This window comes from Lipotes vexillifer, unplaced genomic scaffold (assembly GCF_000442215.2).
Source record: "Lipotes vexillifer unplaced genomic scaffold, Lipotes_vexillifer_v1.1 scaffold205, whole genome shotgun sequence".
NCBI lineage: Eukaryota > Metazoa > Chordata > Mammalia > Artiodactyla > Lipotidae > Lipotes > Lipotes vexillifer.
This window is the reverse complement of record NW_006781396.1, coordinates 188,609-206,064: the sequence shown is the minus strand read 5'-3', so window position 1 is coordinate 206,064 and position 17,456 is coordinate 188,609. Positions and strand designations below refer to the sequence as shown.

General features: G+C 36.7%; 1 protein-coding gene across 2 annotated transcripts in view; it reads right to left on the bottom strand.

Moving 5' to 3' along the window:
* CFAP70 (cilia and flagella associated protein 70) overlaps positions 1–17,456 on the bottom strand; it is an 85,980-nt gene that overhangs the window by 46,549 nt on the left and 21,975 nt on the right. For both annotated transcript variants that reach the window (XM_007454658.1, XM_007454659.1), the window contains exons 6-9: positions 17,017–17,199; positions 14,568–14,662; positions 10,741–10,840; positions 5,693–5,827 (exon numbers count right to left, since the gene is read on the bottom strand). In XM_007454658.1, coding sequence (XP_007454720.1) covers positions 5,693–5,827; positions 10,741–10,840; positions 14,568–14,662; positions 17,017–17,199 — 513 coding nt within the window. The remainder of the gene's footprint in view (positions 1–5,692; positions 5,828–10,740; positions 10,841–14,567; positions 14,663–17,016; positions 17,200–17,456) is intronic.

Below are 17,456 nucleotides of genomic sequence, written 5' to 3'. Positions count from 1 at the left end.
TGCGGAGCACAGGCTCCGGACGCGCAGGCTCAGCGGCCATAGCTCACGGGCCCAGCCTCTCCGCGGCATGTGGGATCTTCCCGGACCGGGGCATGAACCCGTGTCCCTTGCAACCGCAGGCGGACTCTCAACCACTGCCCCACCAGGGAAGCCCAGTTCACTCTTTTTTAAAACAGCTTTACTGAGATAAAATTAACATTCCATACAATTCACCCGTTTAAAGTGTAGTCAAAATTCAGTGATTTGGGGAAAAAAAATCTGATTTACAGGCCTAAGCAGCACCTTCCTGAGGATGTTTTTCTGCTTGGTTGAAACACAATGAAATATTTACAATTTTGGATATTCTCTGTTTAGGCTAGGGGTACTATAGACTGCTAGCCCATGAAGATTAAAATGGAATTCCCTGGGCAATATCTAACCAAGTATCAGAATGGAACAGGTCACCAACAAGGGTGAAAGCAGGTTCTGTTTCAGCAGCAAGTCCAACAGAGACAAGGAAGTAAATTATTCCAGTTTTGCTCCAGGAAAAAAAGAAAATTCAATGATTTTGGCATATTACATTAATTGTAGTTCATTCCTTTTTTACTGCTAAATAGTATTCCCTAATATAGATATGCCACAATTTATTGATTCACCAGTTGTGGGTATTTGGACTGTTGTGAGTTTTTAGCTATCATGAATAATGCTGTTATGAACATTCATGTACATGTCTTCGTGTAAATGCAGGTTTTCAGTTCTCTTGGAATGATTTTCTGGGTTGTATGCTAAGTTTATGTTTAACACAGATTTTCTATATAGTTGTTCTGCCAAGTATTGAGAGTGGAATATTGAAATTTCTGAATGTTACTGTCAAATTGTCTATTACCCCTTTCAATTCTGTTGGGTTTGGCTTCATGTATTATGAGGTTCTGTTGTGAGTATTCACTTATAATTTACACATTATATATAATAATTTATAATTTATAAATCCTATCTTTGTGATTAATTGACCCTTTAATTATTATGACATGCCACTCTATGTCTTTAGTAATATTACTCATCTTGAAGTCTATTTTGTCTGATATAAATATAGCCACTCAGCTCCATTATGTTTTCTATTTGCATAGTATATCTTTTCCATCCTTTTACTTCAACTTATGTGTCTGAACCAAAACGTATTTGTTATAGACAGCATATCATTGAATCTTGATTTTTTTTAATTGAAGTATTAGTTGAATTACCATATTGTTTCAGTTTCAGTTGTACAGAAAAGTGACTCAGTTATATATGTTTTTCAGATTATTTTCTATTAGAGGTTATTACAAGATATTGAAAACAATTCCCTGTGTTCTGAAGTAAATCCTTGTTGCTCATCTATTTTATGTATAGTAGTTCACATCAGTTAATCCCATACTCCTAATTTATCCCTCCCCCCACTTTCTTTCCCCTTTGGTAACCATAAGTTATTTTCTATATCTGTGAGTCTGTTTCTGTTTTGTATATAGATTCATTTGCATTATTTTTTAGATTCTACATAAGTGATATAATATTTATCTTTCTCAAATCTTGATTTTTTAAAAATCCAGTCTCATAATCTCTTTCATTGGGGTGCTTAGACTACTCACGTATAATGTTATTGTTGAAATATTTACATTTATATTTGACATTTTGCTATTTCTTTTCTATTTATCTTGTCTTTTTTGTTCCTCTCTTCCTTCTTTAAGTGCCTTCTTTTAATGTTAAATATATATATACTTGAGTATATGCATATGGTATATGTACACAAACACAAACACACACATACACACACACACACGCTTTTCTTAGTGGTTGCTTTAGAGATTACAATATGCATCTGAACTAATCACAATCTATTTCACATTGAGACTGATTTAATTCTGATAAAATACATAAACTTTACTGTGCTATAGCTCCATTCTATCTTCTTTGCCTTTATGCTACTATTATCATATAAATTACATCTATGTATGTTACAAACCCAATAATAAAACTAATGTTTTATATAATCACATCTTTCAAAGAAATTAAGAGCAAAAATGAGAAAAACATATATTTCTAAAATCTTTTATACTTACTTACATTTAACCATTTCTAGTGTTCATTTCTTCTTGTGGATTCAATTTATCATTTGGTTTATATTCTTTCAAGCTGAAGGACATACTTTAGTAATCCTGGCAAGACAGGTTTATTAGCAACAGATTCTTTCAATACTTGTTTATCCATGGATGTGTTTGTTTCACCTTCATTTTTGGTTGATAGCGTTTTCATTCAACACTTTGAATCTGTGTTTCCATTGCCTTCAGGATTCCATTGTTTCAGATGAAAAATCAACTGTTAACCATGTTGGTGCTCCCCTGTAAGTGATGCATCATTTTTCTCCTGTTGAATTCACAATTTTCTTTTTCTTTCAATAGTTCACTATAATGTGTGTACTATAGACCTTCATATGCTTTTCCTACCTGGAATTCTCTGAACTTCTTAGGCATGTAGATTAATGTTTTTACCAAACAGGGGACATTTTCAGACATTATTTTTATATACATAACTTCTGCCTCTTTCTCTTTTCTCCTAGGACTCTCATTACAATATGCTGGTTGCTCTCCACCAAGATCTCCATTTCAACCAACGACATTGTCAGCCATGGGTCCTTCACCCACTGCTCCAAATTTTGTGAGCCCTCTCTGTGGCAGCAAAGTTGCTAGCCCTCACAGCCCATCCTGCCCTAGAAGAATCACCTCACTGATTAAGCTAAATTAGAGAAGAGGTAGGGGGAGGTGGTTTAGAAGCAGATCTAGGCAAGAATGCCTCAAACTCCATTGTTTTTCATGCATGAATACTTCTCAGTTTGTTGATACCTTTGGTCAATTTACAGAGCACTGAAATGGCATTTTGTCAATTTGTCCAGCTTTACAGTTGCTTTTAGGGGGAGAAAATTTGACAACCTCCTCACTTAGACATACCCAGAAATGTTTCCTCCCCAGTATTTTTCATATATTAAAAAAATTATGATTATATATTTTTAAAAAGTTGTGATCATAGTGGATGTAGTTTTATATCCTTTTTCATTTAACAGACTATCACATGCATCATCTGTTTTTAAAGTTTTCATGAGAATAATTTTTAATATATGCACAATATTCTCCTTCATATGGGTATAATAAAAGTAACAGGAAAAATGTTTGTGTGTCAATTATATCCCTAGTGCTTTACATATTTAATCTCATTTAACATGTAAAACAATTCTAGGAAACAAGCAGTGTCTCCATTTTACTGATGAATAAAGTTAAGAGAAATTTAGTCACTTGCCCAAAGTCAGTAAATGGCAGCCTGTCTGGCAGTTCCAGAATTCAGTCTAGAAACTGCCTGACATCAAAGCCTATAACCTTTCAATTAATATATTGTTTCCCTCAGATTCACCAAAAATATCTTGATATGATTGATACAATAAAGTGCTTTATATTTTAGAAATAGTAGCCATCTTCTGATATGTATTCAAATATTTTTCCCAATTTTTTAGTTACATTATAATTTTGTTAATGATGGTTTCTTCTATGTATAGAAGGTTTTTAGTTTTTGGCAATCTATATCTTTCATTTGTTTTCAAGCACAGGAAGTCTTCCCTTAATTCATATTTTTAATTAATAGACACTTCTATTTTTACAGACTTCATATTTAACTTATTTTAATAAACTCACTTGGAATTTATCATGATCTATGCTATATGTAAAATTTTTGCTTTTTTTCTCATTTAACTATCTACAAAACATTAATGATTATCTTTTTAATGGATGCATATTCCACCATTTTTATTTACAATAATTTATTAATCCTTTCTCTATTATTAGACATTTAATCTTAATTTTAGTTTTGCTATTATTGATCCCCCAAAGTTTTCATGAATAGGAGGGTTTTGATCCTATTAAATGATTTATTTCAGACAAATCCCTATAAGTTTGATTTCTGATTCAAAGGATACTTATATAGAGTTTATTACTCAGTTGGTTTTCAAATAGCTGATGGATCTTTCATGACTCTGTTATTGAGAAATACTTGTCCTAATAATGATAAAATAGTAATACGTTTTTGTTGTTATTATTGTTGAGTTTTACAAAGCCTCACTTTCTCCTAAGAAGAAACATGATAAAATTGATTTTTTGCTTCAATAAATAAATAAATAATGTGTATTTTAACATTTTAACATCTGAAAATTCCAAGAACCATATTATAGCTCATTAATCAGTACATATATTTAAGTTTTTGCATACTTAACACACAATACTTCATTATTCGGAAGATTTTCCTTCCAACTTTATTGAGGTAAAATTGAAATACAGGCTTACCCTGGAGTTATTACAAGTTTGGTTCCAGACCACCTCAATAAAGCAAATAACTGAATAAAGCAAATAATGGTTATCTTGGTTTCCCAGTACACGTAAAAGTTATGCTTACACTATACTGTAATCTATTAAGTGTACAATAGCAGTGTCTTAAAAAACAATGTACAGGGACTTCCCTGGTGGCACGGTGGTTAAGAATCCACCTGCCAATGCAGGGGACAGGGGTTTGAGCCCTGGCCCGGGAAGATCCCACATGCCATGAACAACTAAGCCCATGTACCACAACTACTGAGGCTGTGCTCTAGAGCCTGCGAGCCACAACTACTGAAGCCCACGTGCCTAGAGCCTGTGCTCCGCAACAAGAGAAGTCACCGCCGCAATGAACGGTAGTACCCGCTCGCCACAACTAGAGAAAGCCGGCACACAGCGGCAAAGACTGAATGCAGCCAAAAATTAAAAAAAAAAAAAGTACAGATCTTAATTTAAAAATACTTTATTGCTAAAAAAGGCCAAAATGATTACACTAGTGACAACACAGATCCCAGATCACAATAACAAATATAACAATAATGATAATGTTTGAAATATTGTGAGAATTAACAAAGTGACACAGAGACACAAAGTGAGCAGATGCTGGTGGAAAAATATCACCCATAGACTTGCTCATCTCAGGGTTGCCGCAAACCTTCAATTTGTAAAAAAAAAAAAAAACCGCAATATCTGTGAAGAGTAATAAAGCAAAGGGCAATAAAATGAGGTATGCCTGTATAATAAATTACATATTTAAAGTATACAATTTGATCAATTTTGACATGTGTATACACATGTGAAACCATTACTGCAATTAGAATAACCAGTATTTCCATCATCCTTAAAACTTACCTCATATTTCTTTTGTAATCCATTCTTCCCTCTATCCCTGTTCCCAAGCAACCACTGATCTGCTTTCTGCCACTACTTTCTGATAATTGTATTTCATTGGCATTATACAGTATGTACTCTCTTTTGTCTGGTTTCTTTCATTTATCATAATGCATTTGAGATCCATCCATGTTGCACGTGTTAATAGCTCATCCCTTTTTATTGCTGAGTAGTATTCCATTGTATGGCTATACCATATAATTTGTTTTTCTGTTCACCTATTGATGGAGATTTGGGTTGTTTCCAGTTTTTGGATTTCATTATCCTAAAGTTTTTAAGGTTCAAGGGCAGAAGACTTCAAGGTTCCATATTTAACATTCCAGTATACCAGCTGGTTCCAAATATCAATTGCAAAGCTATGTGTGCTAAAGATGTAGGTAAACACATACATAAGAATAAATTAGGATGATACCTTCTCTTCAAAGTTTTCTTACCTTTTCATAGACTGTGCTACCTAAGTAAGGGTAAACATGAAAAGCTCCCCGAATCCTCTTCACACCTGGATACAGCAATGGCACCATATTAACATAAGCCACACCATGAAATGAAAGCCGACCTTCATCATCAGTCTAAAGGAATAAAAACAGAGAGCTGTTAGTGCTACAGAGTAATGTAGCTAAAGTATGGAACTCTGACTTAGCAGTTCAAAGACCTGACTTTAGGACTAGCTGAGCTACTTGATTTGGGTCAGTTACATAGACATTTTGGGTCTCTGCTCATTTATCTATTTATTTATAATTGGGTTTAAAAACACCATGATCTCTGAGATAACGTATACTAACACTATGAATAGTAAAGATAATAGTTGGATCAACACATATGCAAACTAATTAATAATATATATTCAACCAAAATGTCAATTTCACCATGTTGCTTCTTAGGAAAAAGTGAAGCTTTGCAAAAATCAGTAATAACAACAAAAGCTTAAAAGAAAACAGATTGTGGCCTTAGCTTTAGTTCACAGATTCATATAAATGAGAGGGGCCTTACAAATTATCTGCATCAGTGACAACAAATAGGATTTAACTTATGCTTAAATTCTAACCAATTAGTGGAGGTGTTTTAGAATACTGTGTTGAGAAAGATTCTGTGTCCTTATTTGGGTTCAAAAGAAAAGAATGCTTTGATTGATCAGTAGTATCTGCCATGGATGAAGGATGATGACTGACAGTCTGCTGTCATGTATTTGCCAACCCTAATCTCATCTAAATTCTCATTACAAAGGTGAAGAACATGTCAGTAAATACATTTTAACATAATTTTTAATGGTTGTATGGTTTGCCATAGAAAAATTTATAAGGAAAAAGATCAGTGAAAGAAAGTTTAGTGAAAGAAAAAAATCAGTTTAGTGAAAGAAAACACATTTAATTTCTACAAGGTTAAAAGTAATCTCTTTGAGGGACTTCCCTGGCGGTCCAGTGGTTAAGACTTCGCCTTCCAATGCAGGGGGTGAGGGTTTGATCCCTGGTTGGGGAGCGAAGATCCCACATGCCTAGTGGCCAAAAAACCAAAACATAAAAAAAGAAGCAATATTGTAACAAATTCAATAAAGATGTTAAAAATGGCCCACATCAAAAAAAAATCTTTAGGGGCTTCCCTGGTGGTGCAGTGGTTGAGAATGTGCCTGCCAATGCAGGGGACACGGGTTCGAGCCCTGGCCTGGGAAGATCCCACATGCCGCGGAGCAACTGGGCCCGTGAGCCACAACTACTGAGCCTGCGCGTCTGGAGCCTGTGCTCCGCAACAAGAGAAGCCGCGACAGTGAGAGAGGCCCGCGCACCGCGATGAAGAGTGGACCACACTCGCCGCAACTAGAGAAAGCCCTCGCACAGAAACGAAGACCCAACACAGACCCAAAAATAAAAATAATAAATAATTTTTAAAAAATCTTAAAAAAAGTAATCTCTTTGATTCAGCTGATTATAACAATAATTAGAAATTAGATTAAAAGCCCTATCTTCATGTGGTAACATTATGTTGCTTTAGAAATCTAAGGAATGTTAGCCAATGCATATTTTATATTACAAAGATACCAAAACCATACAAAGATATCACAAGAAAAGAGAATTACAGGCCAATATCCCTGATGAGCATAAATGCCAAAATCCTCAACAAAATATTAGCAAACCGAATTCAACAATACATTAAAAGAATTGTACACCATGATCAAGTGGGATTTATCTCAGGGATGCAAGGATGGGTTAATACCCACAAATCAATCAATGTGATATACCACATTAACAAAACTGAAGAATAACAATAATATGATCACCTCAATAGATGCATAAAAAGCATTTGACAGAATTCAACATCCATTTATGATAAAAACTCTCAACAAACTGGGTATAGAGGGAACATACCTCAACATAATACAGGCCATATATGACAAATCTAAAGCCAACATCATACTCAAAGGTGAAAAGCTGAAAGCATTTCCTCTGAGATTGGGAACAAGGCAAGGATGCCCACTCTTTTGTTTTTTTAACATTTATTTTTATTTATTTGTTGATTTATTTATTTATTTTTGGCTGCACGGAGTCTTTGTTGCTCTGCACGGGCTTTTCTCTAGTTGCAGCGAGTAGGGGCTACTCTTTGTTGCAGTGCGCCAGCTTCTCACTGCAGTGGCTTCTCTTGTTGCAGAGCACGGGCTCTAGGCATGTGGGCTTCAGTAGTTGTGGCACGCAGCCTCAGTAGTTGTGGTTAGCAGGCTCTAGAGCACAGGTTCAGGAGTTGTGGCACACGGTCTTAGTTGCTCCATGGCATGTGGGATTTTCCCAGACCAGGGCTCAAACCCGTGTCCCCTGCATTGGCAGATGGATTCTTAACCACTGCATCACCAGGGAAGTCCCAAGGATGCCCACTCTTACCACTTTTATTCAACATGGTATTAGAAGTCCTAGCCACAGCAATCAGACAACAAAAAGAAATAAAAGGAAAACTGGAAAGGAGGAAGTAAAACTGTCACTGCAGACAACATGATACTGTATATAGAAAATCCTAAAGACACCATCCAAAAACTACTAGAATAAATGAGTTCAATAAATTTGCAGGATACAAAATTAACATACAGAAATAAGTTGCATTTATATATACTAATAACAAATTAGCAGAAAGAGAAATTAAGAAAACATTCCCATTTAAAAATGCATCATTGGGATTTCCCTGGTGGCGCAATGGTTAAGAATCCACCTGCCAATTCAGGGGACATGGGTTCAATCCCTGGTCCGAGAAGATCCCACATGCCACGGAGCAACTAAGCCCATGTGCCACAACTAAAAATCCTGCATAAAGAAACTAAAACATGCCGCAGTGAAGATCCCATGTGCTGCAACTAAGACCCGGTGCAGCCTAAATAAATAAATAAATAATTTAAAAAATAATAAATGTTTTTGCACAGTGAAAGAAACTACAAACAAAATGAAAAGGCCACTTACTGAATGGGAAAAAATATTTGCAAACTATATATCTAAAAAGGGGTTAATATCCAAAGAACTCATACAACATCAAAAAAAACAAAGAACTTTATTTAAAAACGGGCAGAAGACCTTAATAGACATTTTTCCAAAGAAGGCATACAGATGACCAACAGACATGAAAAGATGCCCAACATCACTAACAATCAGGGAAATGCAAATCAAAACCACAATGAAATACCGCCTCACACCTGTCAGAATAGCTACCATTAAAAGACAACAGATAAGCACTGGCAAGGATGTGGAGAAAAGGGAAGCCTCATGTACTGTTGGTAGGATTGTAAATTGGTGAGATCCTATGGAAAACACTACAGAGGTTCCACAGAAAATTATAAATAGACCTGCCATATGATCTAGCAATTTAACCTTGGGGCATTTACCCAAAGAAAACAAAAACGTGAACTTGAAAAGATATATGCACTCCAATGTTCACTGCAGCATTATTTAAAATAGATATGGAAGCAACCTAGTTGTCCATCAAAAGATAAATGAAGATGTGGTGTGTATATATATATACACAATGGAATATTACTTAGCCATAAAAATTGAAATCTTGCCATTTGTGACAACATGGATAGATCTAGAAAGTATTATGTTAAGTGAAATAAGTCAGACAGAGAAAGATAAATACCACGTCATCTCACTTATACATGGAATCAAAAAAAAAAAAGAATAAAACAAAACAAAAACAGACTCATAGATACAGAGAAAAACAGGTGGTTGCTGGAAGCGGTGGGAGAAACAGGTGAAGCAGATTAAGAGGTACAAACCACCAGTTATATAACAAATAAGTTACAGAGATATAATATACAGCATAAGGAACGTGGTCAATAATATTGTAATAACTTTATATGGGGACAGATGGTTACTAGACTTATCATGGTGAACACTTCACAATGTTTGCAAGTGTCAAATCATTATGTAGTACACCTGAAACTAATAATATTGTGCAACAACTATATTTCAAGTTTTAAAAAAGACTTTTTGCAGGGGACATTTCTTAGGCTATTTCCCATGGTTTTCTTCTTCAGCATGATAGGAAGCAACTGTTGGCATAGTAAGTGGGATGAACTGGAAACACAGTCATTTGGACAAATGCATTTATTTTTATCATAAACAAACAAACAAAATACAGTAGAGAACTTTTCTAGGCTCATCAAAGCTGTATCTTTTCAGAATAGTAGTACATCTATGAATCCTATTACTCTAATTAGTGGGCTAAAACAATTTAAGTAGGTAAGTCTAAAATAAATTTAGAAAGATGTAGTAGGTTGAACCATATTGCCTATATTTAACTACTTTTGATGTATTAAAAGGCTATTTGGGGGCTTCCCTGGTGGTGCAGTGGTTAAGAATCTGCCTGCCAATGCAGGGGACACAGGTTCGAGCCCTGGTCTGGGAAGATCCCACATGCCGTGGAGCAACTAAGCCCGTGCGCCACAACTACTGAGCCTGAGCTCTAGAGCCTGCGAGCCACAGCTACTGAGCCCGCGTGCCTAGAGCCCATGCTCTGCAACAAAAGAAGCCACCGCAATGAGAAGTCTGCGCACTGCAACAAACAGTAGCCCCCACTTTCCGCAACTAGAGAAAGCCCGCACACAGCAATGAAGACCCAATGCAGCCAAAAATAAATAAATTAAATAAATAAATTAAAAAAAGAAAAGCATTAAAAAAAGGCTATTTTTCATGGTTTTACCCATGTTAAAACTATAATAAAGAGCTAGAAGGAAACAGGATATCTGAGAATAAAGCCTAAATAATTGTTAGTGGACAACAGGGAACTAGGGTTACCAGTCATCCTGATTTGCCAGGAACAAGGGAGTTTCCTGGGATATGAGACTTTCAGCACTAAAACCGAGAAACTATTAAGCAAATCAGGATGAGCTGGTCACCCTAGGGAGCAGCCACACAGTTCATATTTTCCTTTGGTATCAGAATTAGAAGCAGAAAAACAGGTTGGGTCTGACCCATCATATCTTATATAAATATTTTTAAGTAAACTAATTTACCTTCTCAAATTTAGCAGATTTCCCTTTGGGTACAGTAACCAGAGGAACCCTTGTGATCTCTACAGGCCAAAATTGGCAATCAGCAATTCGCTTCTGAAAACTGCAGATCAAAAATCAGCCCATTAGCATTACATGCAAAATGGGGTTACTACAATTTAGGTCAAAAGGAAGTATTCCTCTCTTAAAAAGTAATGGAATGCACATATGTAAAAATTCTTATTAGGCATGTGGGCTTTTAAAACCTTCTCACAGGGCTTCCCTGGTGGCGCAGTGGTTAAGAATTCACCTTCCAATGCAGGTGATGCAGGTTCGATCCCTGGTGGAGGAACTAAGATCCCACATGCCACAGGGCAACTAAGCCCGTGCGCCACAACTACTGAGCCTGCGCACTCTGGAGCCCTAGCACCACAACTAGAGAGACTGTGCGCAGCAACTACTGAGCCCGCGCACCACAACTAGAGAGAAGCCCACACGCCACAACGAAGAGCCTGCGTGCCTCAACTAAGACCCAATGCAGCCAAATAAATTAATTAATTTAAAAAAATAAAGGCATATGTAAGAAAAAAGCTGGTCAAACTGAAAATCAATGACTTTTCTTAGATCCATCTAAGAAATAAGTTCACAGGGCAAATTGCCACCTGGAAGTTTAGAGAAACAGGCAAGTACAGAGAATCACAGCTGAGATCAGCTTACAGGCATCAGAAGCCATTAGAGCCAGTAACTGGTAGAAACACTATAATGATAATTTTGAAAGATTGTTGGAGGCTGAGCATGAACTAACCAGAGAGTTAAAAACTCCTGGGTGCCCAGTCTTAGGGGGTCCCCACACATTCTTGGGTTTTCAATCAAGGAGCTCCATCAGACTCTCATTGTGAAAGCAAGGGAAGAGCCTTAGGCAGGGAGAAAGGAAAGGTAACCATATTAAAATATGTCCAGAGTATATTCTCCATAACAAAGGCCTGCTCTGTAAGGGAAACTACTTCACCAGAGTTTTATCTGACCCAGGGAAAGGGCAATTGGACAACTCCAGTCCTATTTAGCCTTCCTGTCTCACACGAAGAGAGGAAGAAAAAAAGACTATTCCAGACTTATGAAGTCACAACCTATGGGCTCAAACCCATTAAAATACTGTGATTTAATCACAGGATTATAGAACACTTCCCATCCCCAACACCTTACCGCCACACATCAACAGGATCCAGTATAATAACAGTGAATAATAACTGAGAATCTGCAAAACACAAACCCTGTTTAGGAAAGAGCTCTTAGCAAACCCAAAGACAACAGGGAAGGAGCAAAAGGACACTGAAGCCTCTAGCATCTACAGCTACAGCAAGTGTTAAACACAGCCTACCTCCTAGCCAGGTTAACATAAAAACTCATAGTAAAAAACCTAATTACGACATTTCTTACTACCCAAGACATAATGTCCAGTTTTCAATAAAAAACTACAAGGAATGGTAAAAGAAAAAATACAGTCTGAAGAGACAAGGCTAGCATATGAACTAGACTCAGATATGACACAGATTTTGAAATTACCAGATAGAAAATTTTAAATAACTATGATTAGTATGTTAAGAACTCTAATGGATTAAGCAGACAAAATGCAAGAACAGATAGGTAATGTAAGCAAAGAGATGGAAATTCTAAGAAAGAATCAAAAGGAAATGTTAGAAATCAAAAACATTAAAAAAAAGGAACAATTCTTTTGATGGGCTTATCAACAGACTGGACATAGCTGAGGAAAGACTCAGTGATCTTGAAGCCACTGAGCCAACAAAAACTTCCCAAACTGAAACGGAAAGGGGAAAAAAATTTAAAAATCACAACAGAATATCTAAGAACTGTGGGACAATTCCAAAAGGTATAACAGGAATACCAGAAGGTGAAGAAAGGGAGAAAGGAGCAAAAGAAATATCTGAAGTCATAATCTTACCAAATTAATGGCAGATACCACAGATCTAGGAAGCTCAGAGAACACCAAGCACAATAAATACAAAAAAAAAGAAATCTACACCTAGGTATATCATATTCAAACTGCAGAAAACCAAAGAGAAAGAGAAAATCTTGGAAGAAGTCAGAGAAAAAAACACCTCACCTATGGAGGAATAAGGATGAGAATTACATTGGACTTCCTTTCAGAAATCATGCAAGCAAGAAGAGAGTGGTGTAGAAACAAACCACCAACCTAGAATTCTGTATCTTCAAAGGTGAAGGAAAAGTACTTTCTTAGTCAAACAAAAATGGAAGGAATTTGTGGCCAGTAGACGTGCCGTGCAAGAAATACTAAAAGTTGGGGGCTTCCCTGATGGCGCAGTGGTTGGGAGTCCGCCTGCCGATGCAGAGGACACGGGTCCGTGCCCCGGTCCGGAAGGATCCCACATGCCGCGGAGCGGCTGGGCCCGTGAGCCATGGCCACTGAGCCTGCGCGTCCGGAGCCTGTGCTCCGCAACGGGAGAGGCCACGGCAGTGAGAGGCCCACGTACCGTAAAAAAAAAAAAAAAAAAAGTTGGGCTTCTCTGGTGGTGCAGTTGTTAAGAATCTGCCTGCCAATGGAGAGGACACGGGTTTGAGCCCTGGTCTGGGAAGATCCCACATGCCACAGAGCAACTAAACCCGTGCGCCACAACTATTGAGCCACGTGCCCCAACTACTTAAGCCCGCGTGCCTAGAGCCCGTGCTCCCCAGCAAGAGAAGCCACGACAATGAGAAGCCCACACACTGCAATGAAGAGTAGCCCCCGCTCGCCGCAACTAGAGAAAGCCTGCACACAGCAACAAAGACCCAACACAGCCAAAAACAAAAACAAATAAATTTATTTTTTTTAATGCCTATTAAAAAAAAAAGAAATGCTAAAAGTCTTCAGAGAAAAGGAAATGATGTGGGTCAGAAACGTGGACCTACATAAAGAAAGGAAGAAAATCAGAGAATGAAACAGATTAAAGTAAAATAAATTAAATTTTCTTTCTTATTTTTAATTAGTCAAATAGATAACTGTTCAAAGTAATAATAGTAACAATGTATCCTTAATAACATATCAGCAAATCAAATCCAACAATGTACATTAATATTATATACTACTGTCAAATTGGGTATATAAGAACTCTGAAATATCTGATCCATTTTTCTGTAACCCTAAAACTGTTCTAAAAAATAGACTATTAAGTGAAAAAAACAGAGATTTTCATTCAGATTATACATATATTGATAATCCTCTATTTCTCACCTCTCCCTAATCTCCAGGTCACTGTGACAGAGACCGATAGTTACCCACACAAAACTGTGTCATGTTCTGGCTTAGTATATAAATCCTGATCTAGTCTGGGTGACAATGTGTCCAACAAAACCATTATTTCCTAAGCCTCTTTTGCATCGAGAGATGGCCAATGAGATGTAAACAGGAGTTGTCAGATTTCAGGAAGGTTCTATAAGACAGGCTAATACAGCCAGCCTGTGTCCTTTTTTAATCCATAAGCACTCCCTTCTTCCAACATTCTGACAGGAATGTGAAAGTGCAGGCTGGAGCTCCAATAGCCATCTTGAACTATGAGACAACCTTGTGGATGGAACGTACATGTTAAAGAAGGTAGAGCAAAGAGAAAGATTGAGCCTGGATATCTAATAATACTGTAGAGCCACCACACGTACCAGCTCTGAACGAAACAAGAATCCCCCATGGTTAAGCTACCACCACTAGAAGCCTGCTATTAGCAGATGTGGTGGAAGAGAACCTCAAGATCACCTTAACTCAAATATAAATAAACAAAAGTAACATTTCTTCCCACCTACATCTTTGTTGGTTAGACATATTCCCTCCCTCTTCCTACCTGATCACTGCAGGAGGATCAAGGTAGCAGCGACTTTCCAAGTCCCAAGTAATCCTTTTCTTTACGCACTCTGCTTGGTTCCTAAATTCCCTGTCCTATAAAATCATAAGACAGAGACTTTTACTCTCTCAGTATGCCATGGTTGTCTCCTGCTCTATCTGTGGGGCATTCTTTTAATGGATTTGGTCACAATACTTTTATTACTACTACTAATACTACTATAAGTATGACTACTACTGAAAATACTACCACCGTCTTAAATTTTAGGGTACTTTACTATTAATACAGTATATAAAATAAAATACTTATATTACCCTTATATCAATCTAATACTAACTGCCAAATATTCACTCACATAACCTTAATCAGTGACTCTCAACCGTGGATGCATATTAGAATTATCTGGGAGCTGATTAAAAAAAAAATCAAAAACTGGGCATTGGTATTATTTTAAAAGTAAATTCTTATGTAATTGATCTGGGTTAGAGCTTGGCCATGGTTACTATTTTAAAAGCTTTCCAGGTGACTGTGATGAGCAACCAGGGTTGAGAACTAGTTATCTAAACTAAAATGGAATATAAAATCTAAATATCTAAAACAAAATATCTGATCTAAATGAAAACATTAATGTAAGAAGAGCATGAATTTTTAGTAATCACAATGATGAGAAAAGACACTGCACAATGTTTTTAAAATATTGCTAGCTTTATCTCTATTTAAAATATTTAGAATCAGACCCTGAAAGTAATTCAACGGCTCATTGTAAAATTACTTTATTGAATGTTTCCACTAATGATTATCAGCTCATTCAAAATACATTTGCAAATGTGTTTACAGCATTTTCTATGCTCTTGACAAACATAGGTTGTAGAAAAATATGAAGTAAGAGTGAAAGAGAAAGAAAGAAAGAAAGAAAGAAAGGGAGGGAAGGAACAAAAAGAAAATAATTTCAACAACTGAAATGTTCACCAACAGGAGACTAGTTAAGCAAGTTAAAGTATGTCTATACTTTAAAAAAAGTATATCATAAAGCAAGTGTTAGCACAAGTCCGAACGCACAGCGAGGCCAAACAAACCAAAACGTTGGAGTTTGGAGCAGAGAAAAAAAGGTTTATTGCAGGGCCATGCAAGGATACGGGTGGCTCATGCCCTAAAAACCCCGAGCTTCCTGAAGGGTTTCAGCAAAAATTTTTAAAAGCCCGGTGTGTGGGGGGCAGGGGAGTCGCAAGGTATGTGATCAGCTCATGCACAATTCTCTGATTGGCTGATGGTGAGGGAACAGGGTGGTGTCACAGGGGTTAACATTTTCAGTATTTAGGCTCCAGGAGGCCTGGGGCCATGTGCTCATGATCATCAAGTAGTTCTTCCATTTTTTTTGGTGGGGGTGGGGGGGGGGGGGTTGGTTCACATCTGCAAAACAACTCAGGAAATGTGCATCAAATATTATTATCTAGGTACTTCAGAGAGGAGCTAAAGCAGAGGATTTGGGGGAAAGGCCTGTCCCCAGAAGGCCCCATAGGGTCCTGCTCTGTTATACAAGTACAAATAAAGAAAGAAAAAGAATGTGGAGAAAATCTCCAAGATACACTATAAAGAGAAAAAAGCAAGTTGCAGAAGTGTGTGAGTATGCCACCATTTGTGAAAAAAAAAAATGACAGGGAAAGAATACGTGTAGGTATATGTGTGTATGAGTATGTGAAGAAAAAACACATTTTCCCTACTTCCAATATGATTAAGCACTTTATATATACTCAATTAAAAATAAATAAATAAACATTTCACACTTGAGATAAAGCAAAAATAGCAGTCTTCTTGACAGGTTCTAGATCTCGAAACAGCAAGACTTTGAATACTTCCTATAAATCTCGACTCCCTAAAGAAAAACAGTTTGACCCCTGACTTTTACTACACTGATGTCTTTGAGCCAGTCTTTCTGAAATCTGACTCCCTTGCATCCTTTATGAGGAAATTTTACTTTTCTAAATGTTTTTGCTTCTGAGTCTTCTTTTGACTATTTACTTTTGCTTTTATATGTGTAAAAATGTAACCAGAAGGAAACACAAGAAACTATAACAAAGGTTAACTACCAGGGTGATGATCTGGGAAGGAATTAGGAAGAGACATGGAGGATGGGGGAGACTTTAACTGCATATCTCTTAATGTTTTATTTTGACCTGTAACTGTATTATAACCTACTCATAAATAAATAAATTTCAAATAAAATAAAGAATAAATATGAATTAAATCAATTATTTTGTTTGTTGACTTAAGAAGTCAGGAAATATTTTAATCAGAATTTTATAGATAACTGTTTTATTTTGACATACACTTGCTTTATTTTAAGAGGTGATGGATGTATATGAATTACAGTGATTTACAAACTGTAAACATATGTTTTATCATATGTCAGTGCACTGAGATTATCACCAAACCTGCCTAATTCTCTCACCTCAGGATGGTTGAGTTCCCCTTCTTCTTCCTCATAGGGCCCACCAACGATGAAAGCATCAGGAATGTTATTAGCTCCTGGAGCCAGAATGTTGGCAATAGGCCATTTTTTGGGCCGAGGAACAGGTTCTCTTTCCCCTCCAAGCTTCAGAGTTCCATTCTTGAAGAAAATGGGATAGTCTTTCTATAGAAATAAATACGATATATCAGGAAATTTTGTGAAAGACTTTGAAGTGGACAAAAAAAGATTACTGAAGTGTCTTTCAATGGAATGCCAGGTGTTGTCTAACAGATCCTTCTGTGATTATCTGATTCTAAAGAGGGGCCTGTGTCCTTCATTGTCTTGCTGCTATTTTATAATTCCATAATTTATAGAAAATTGATAATAATGCAAATTATTCTTGTCCATAGATATGGACATGTATTCCCCCCCCACCCCCC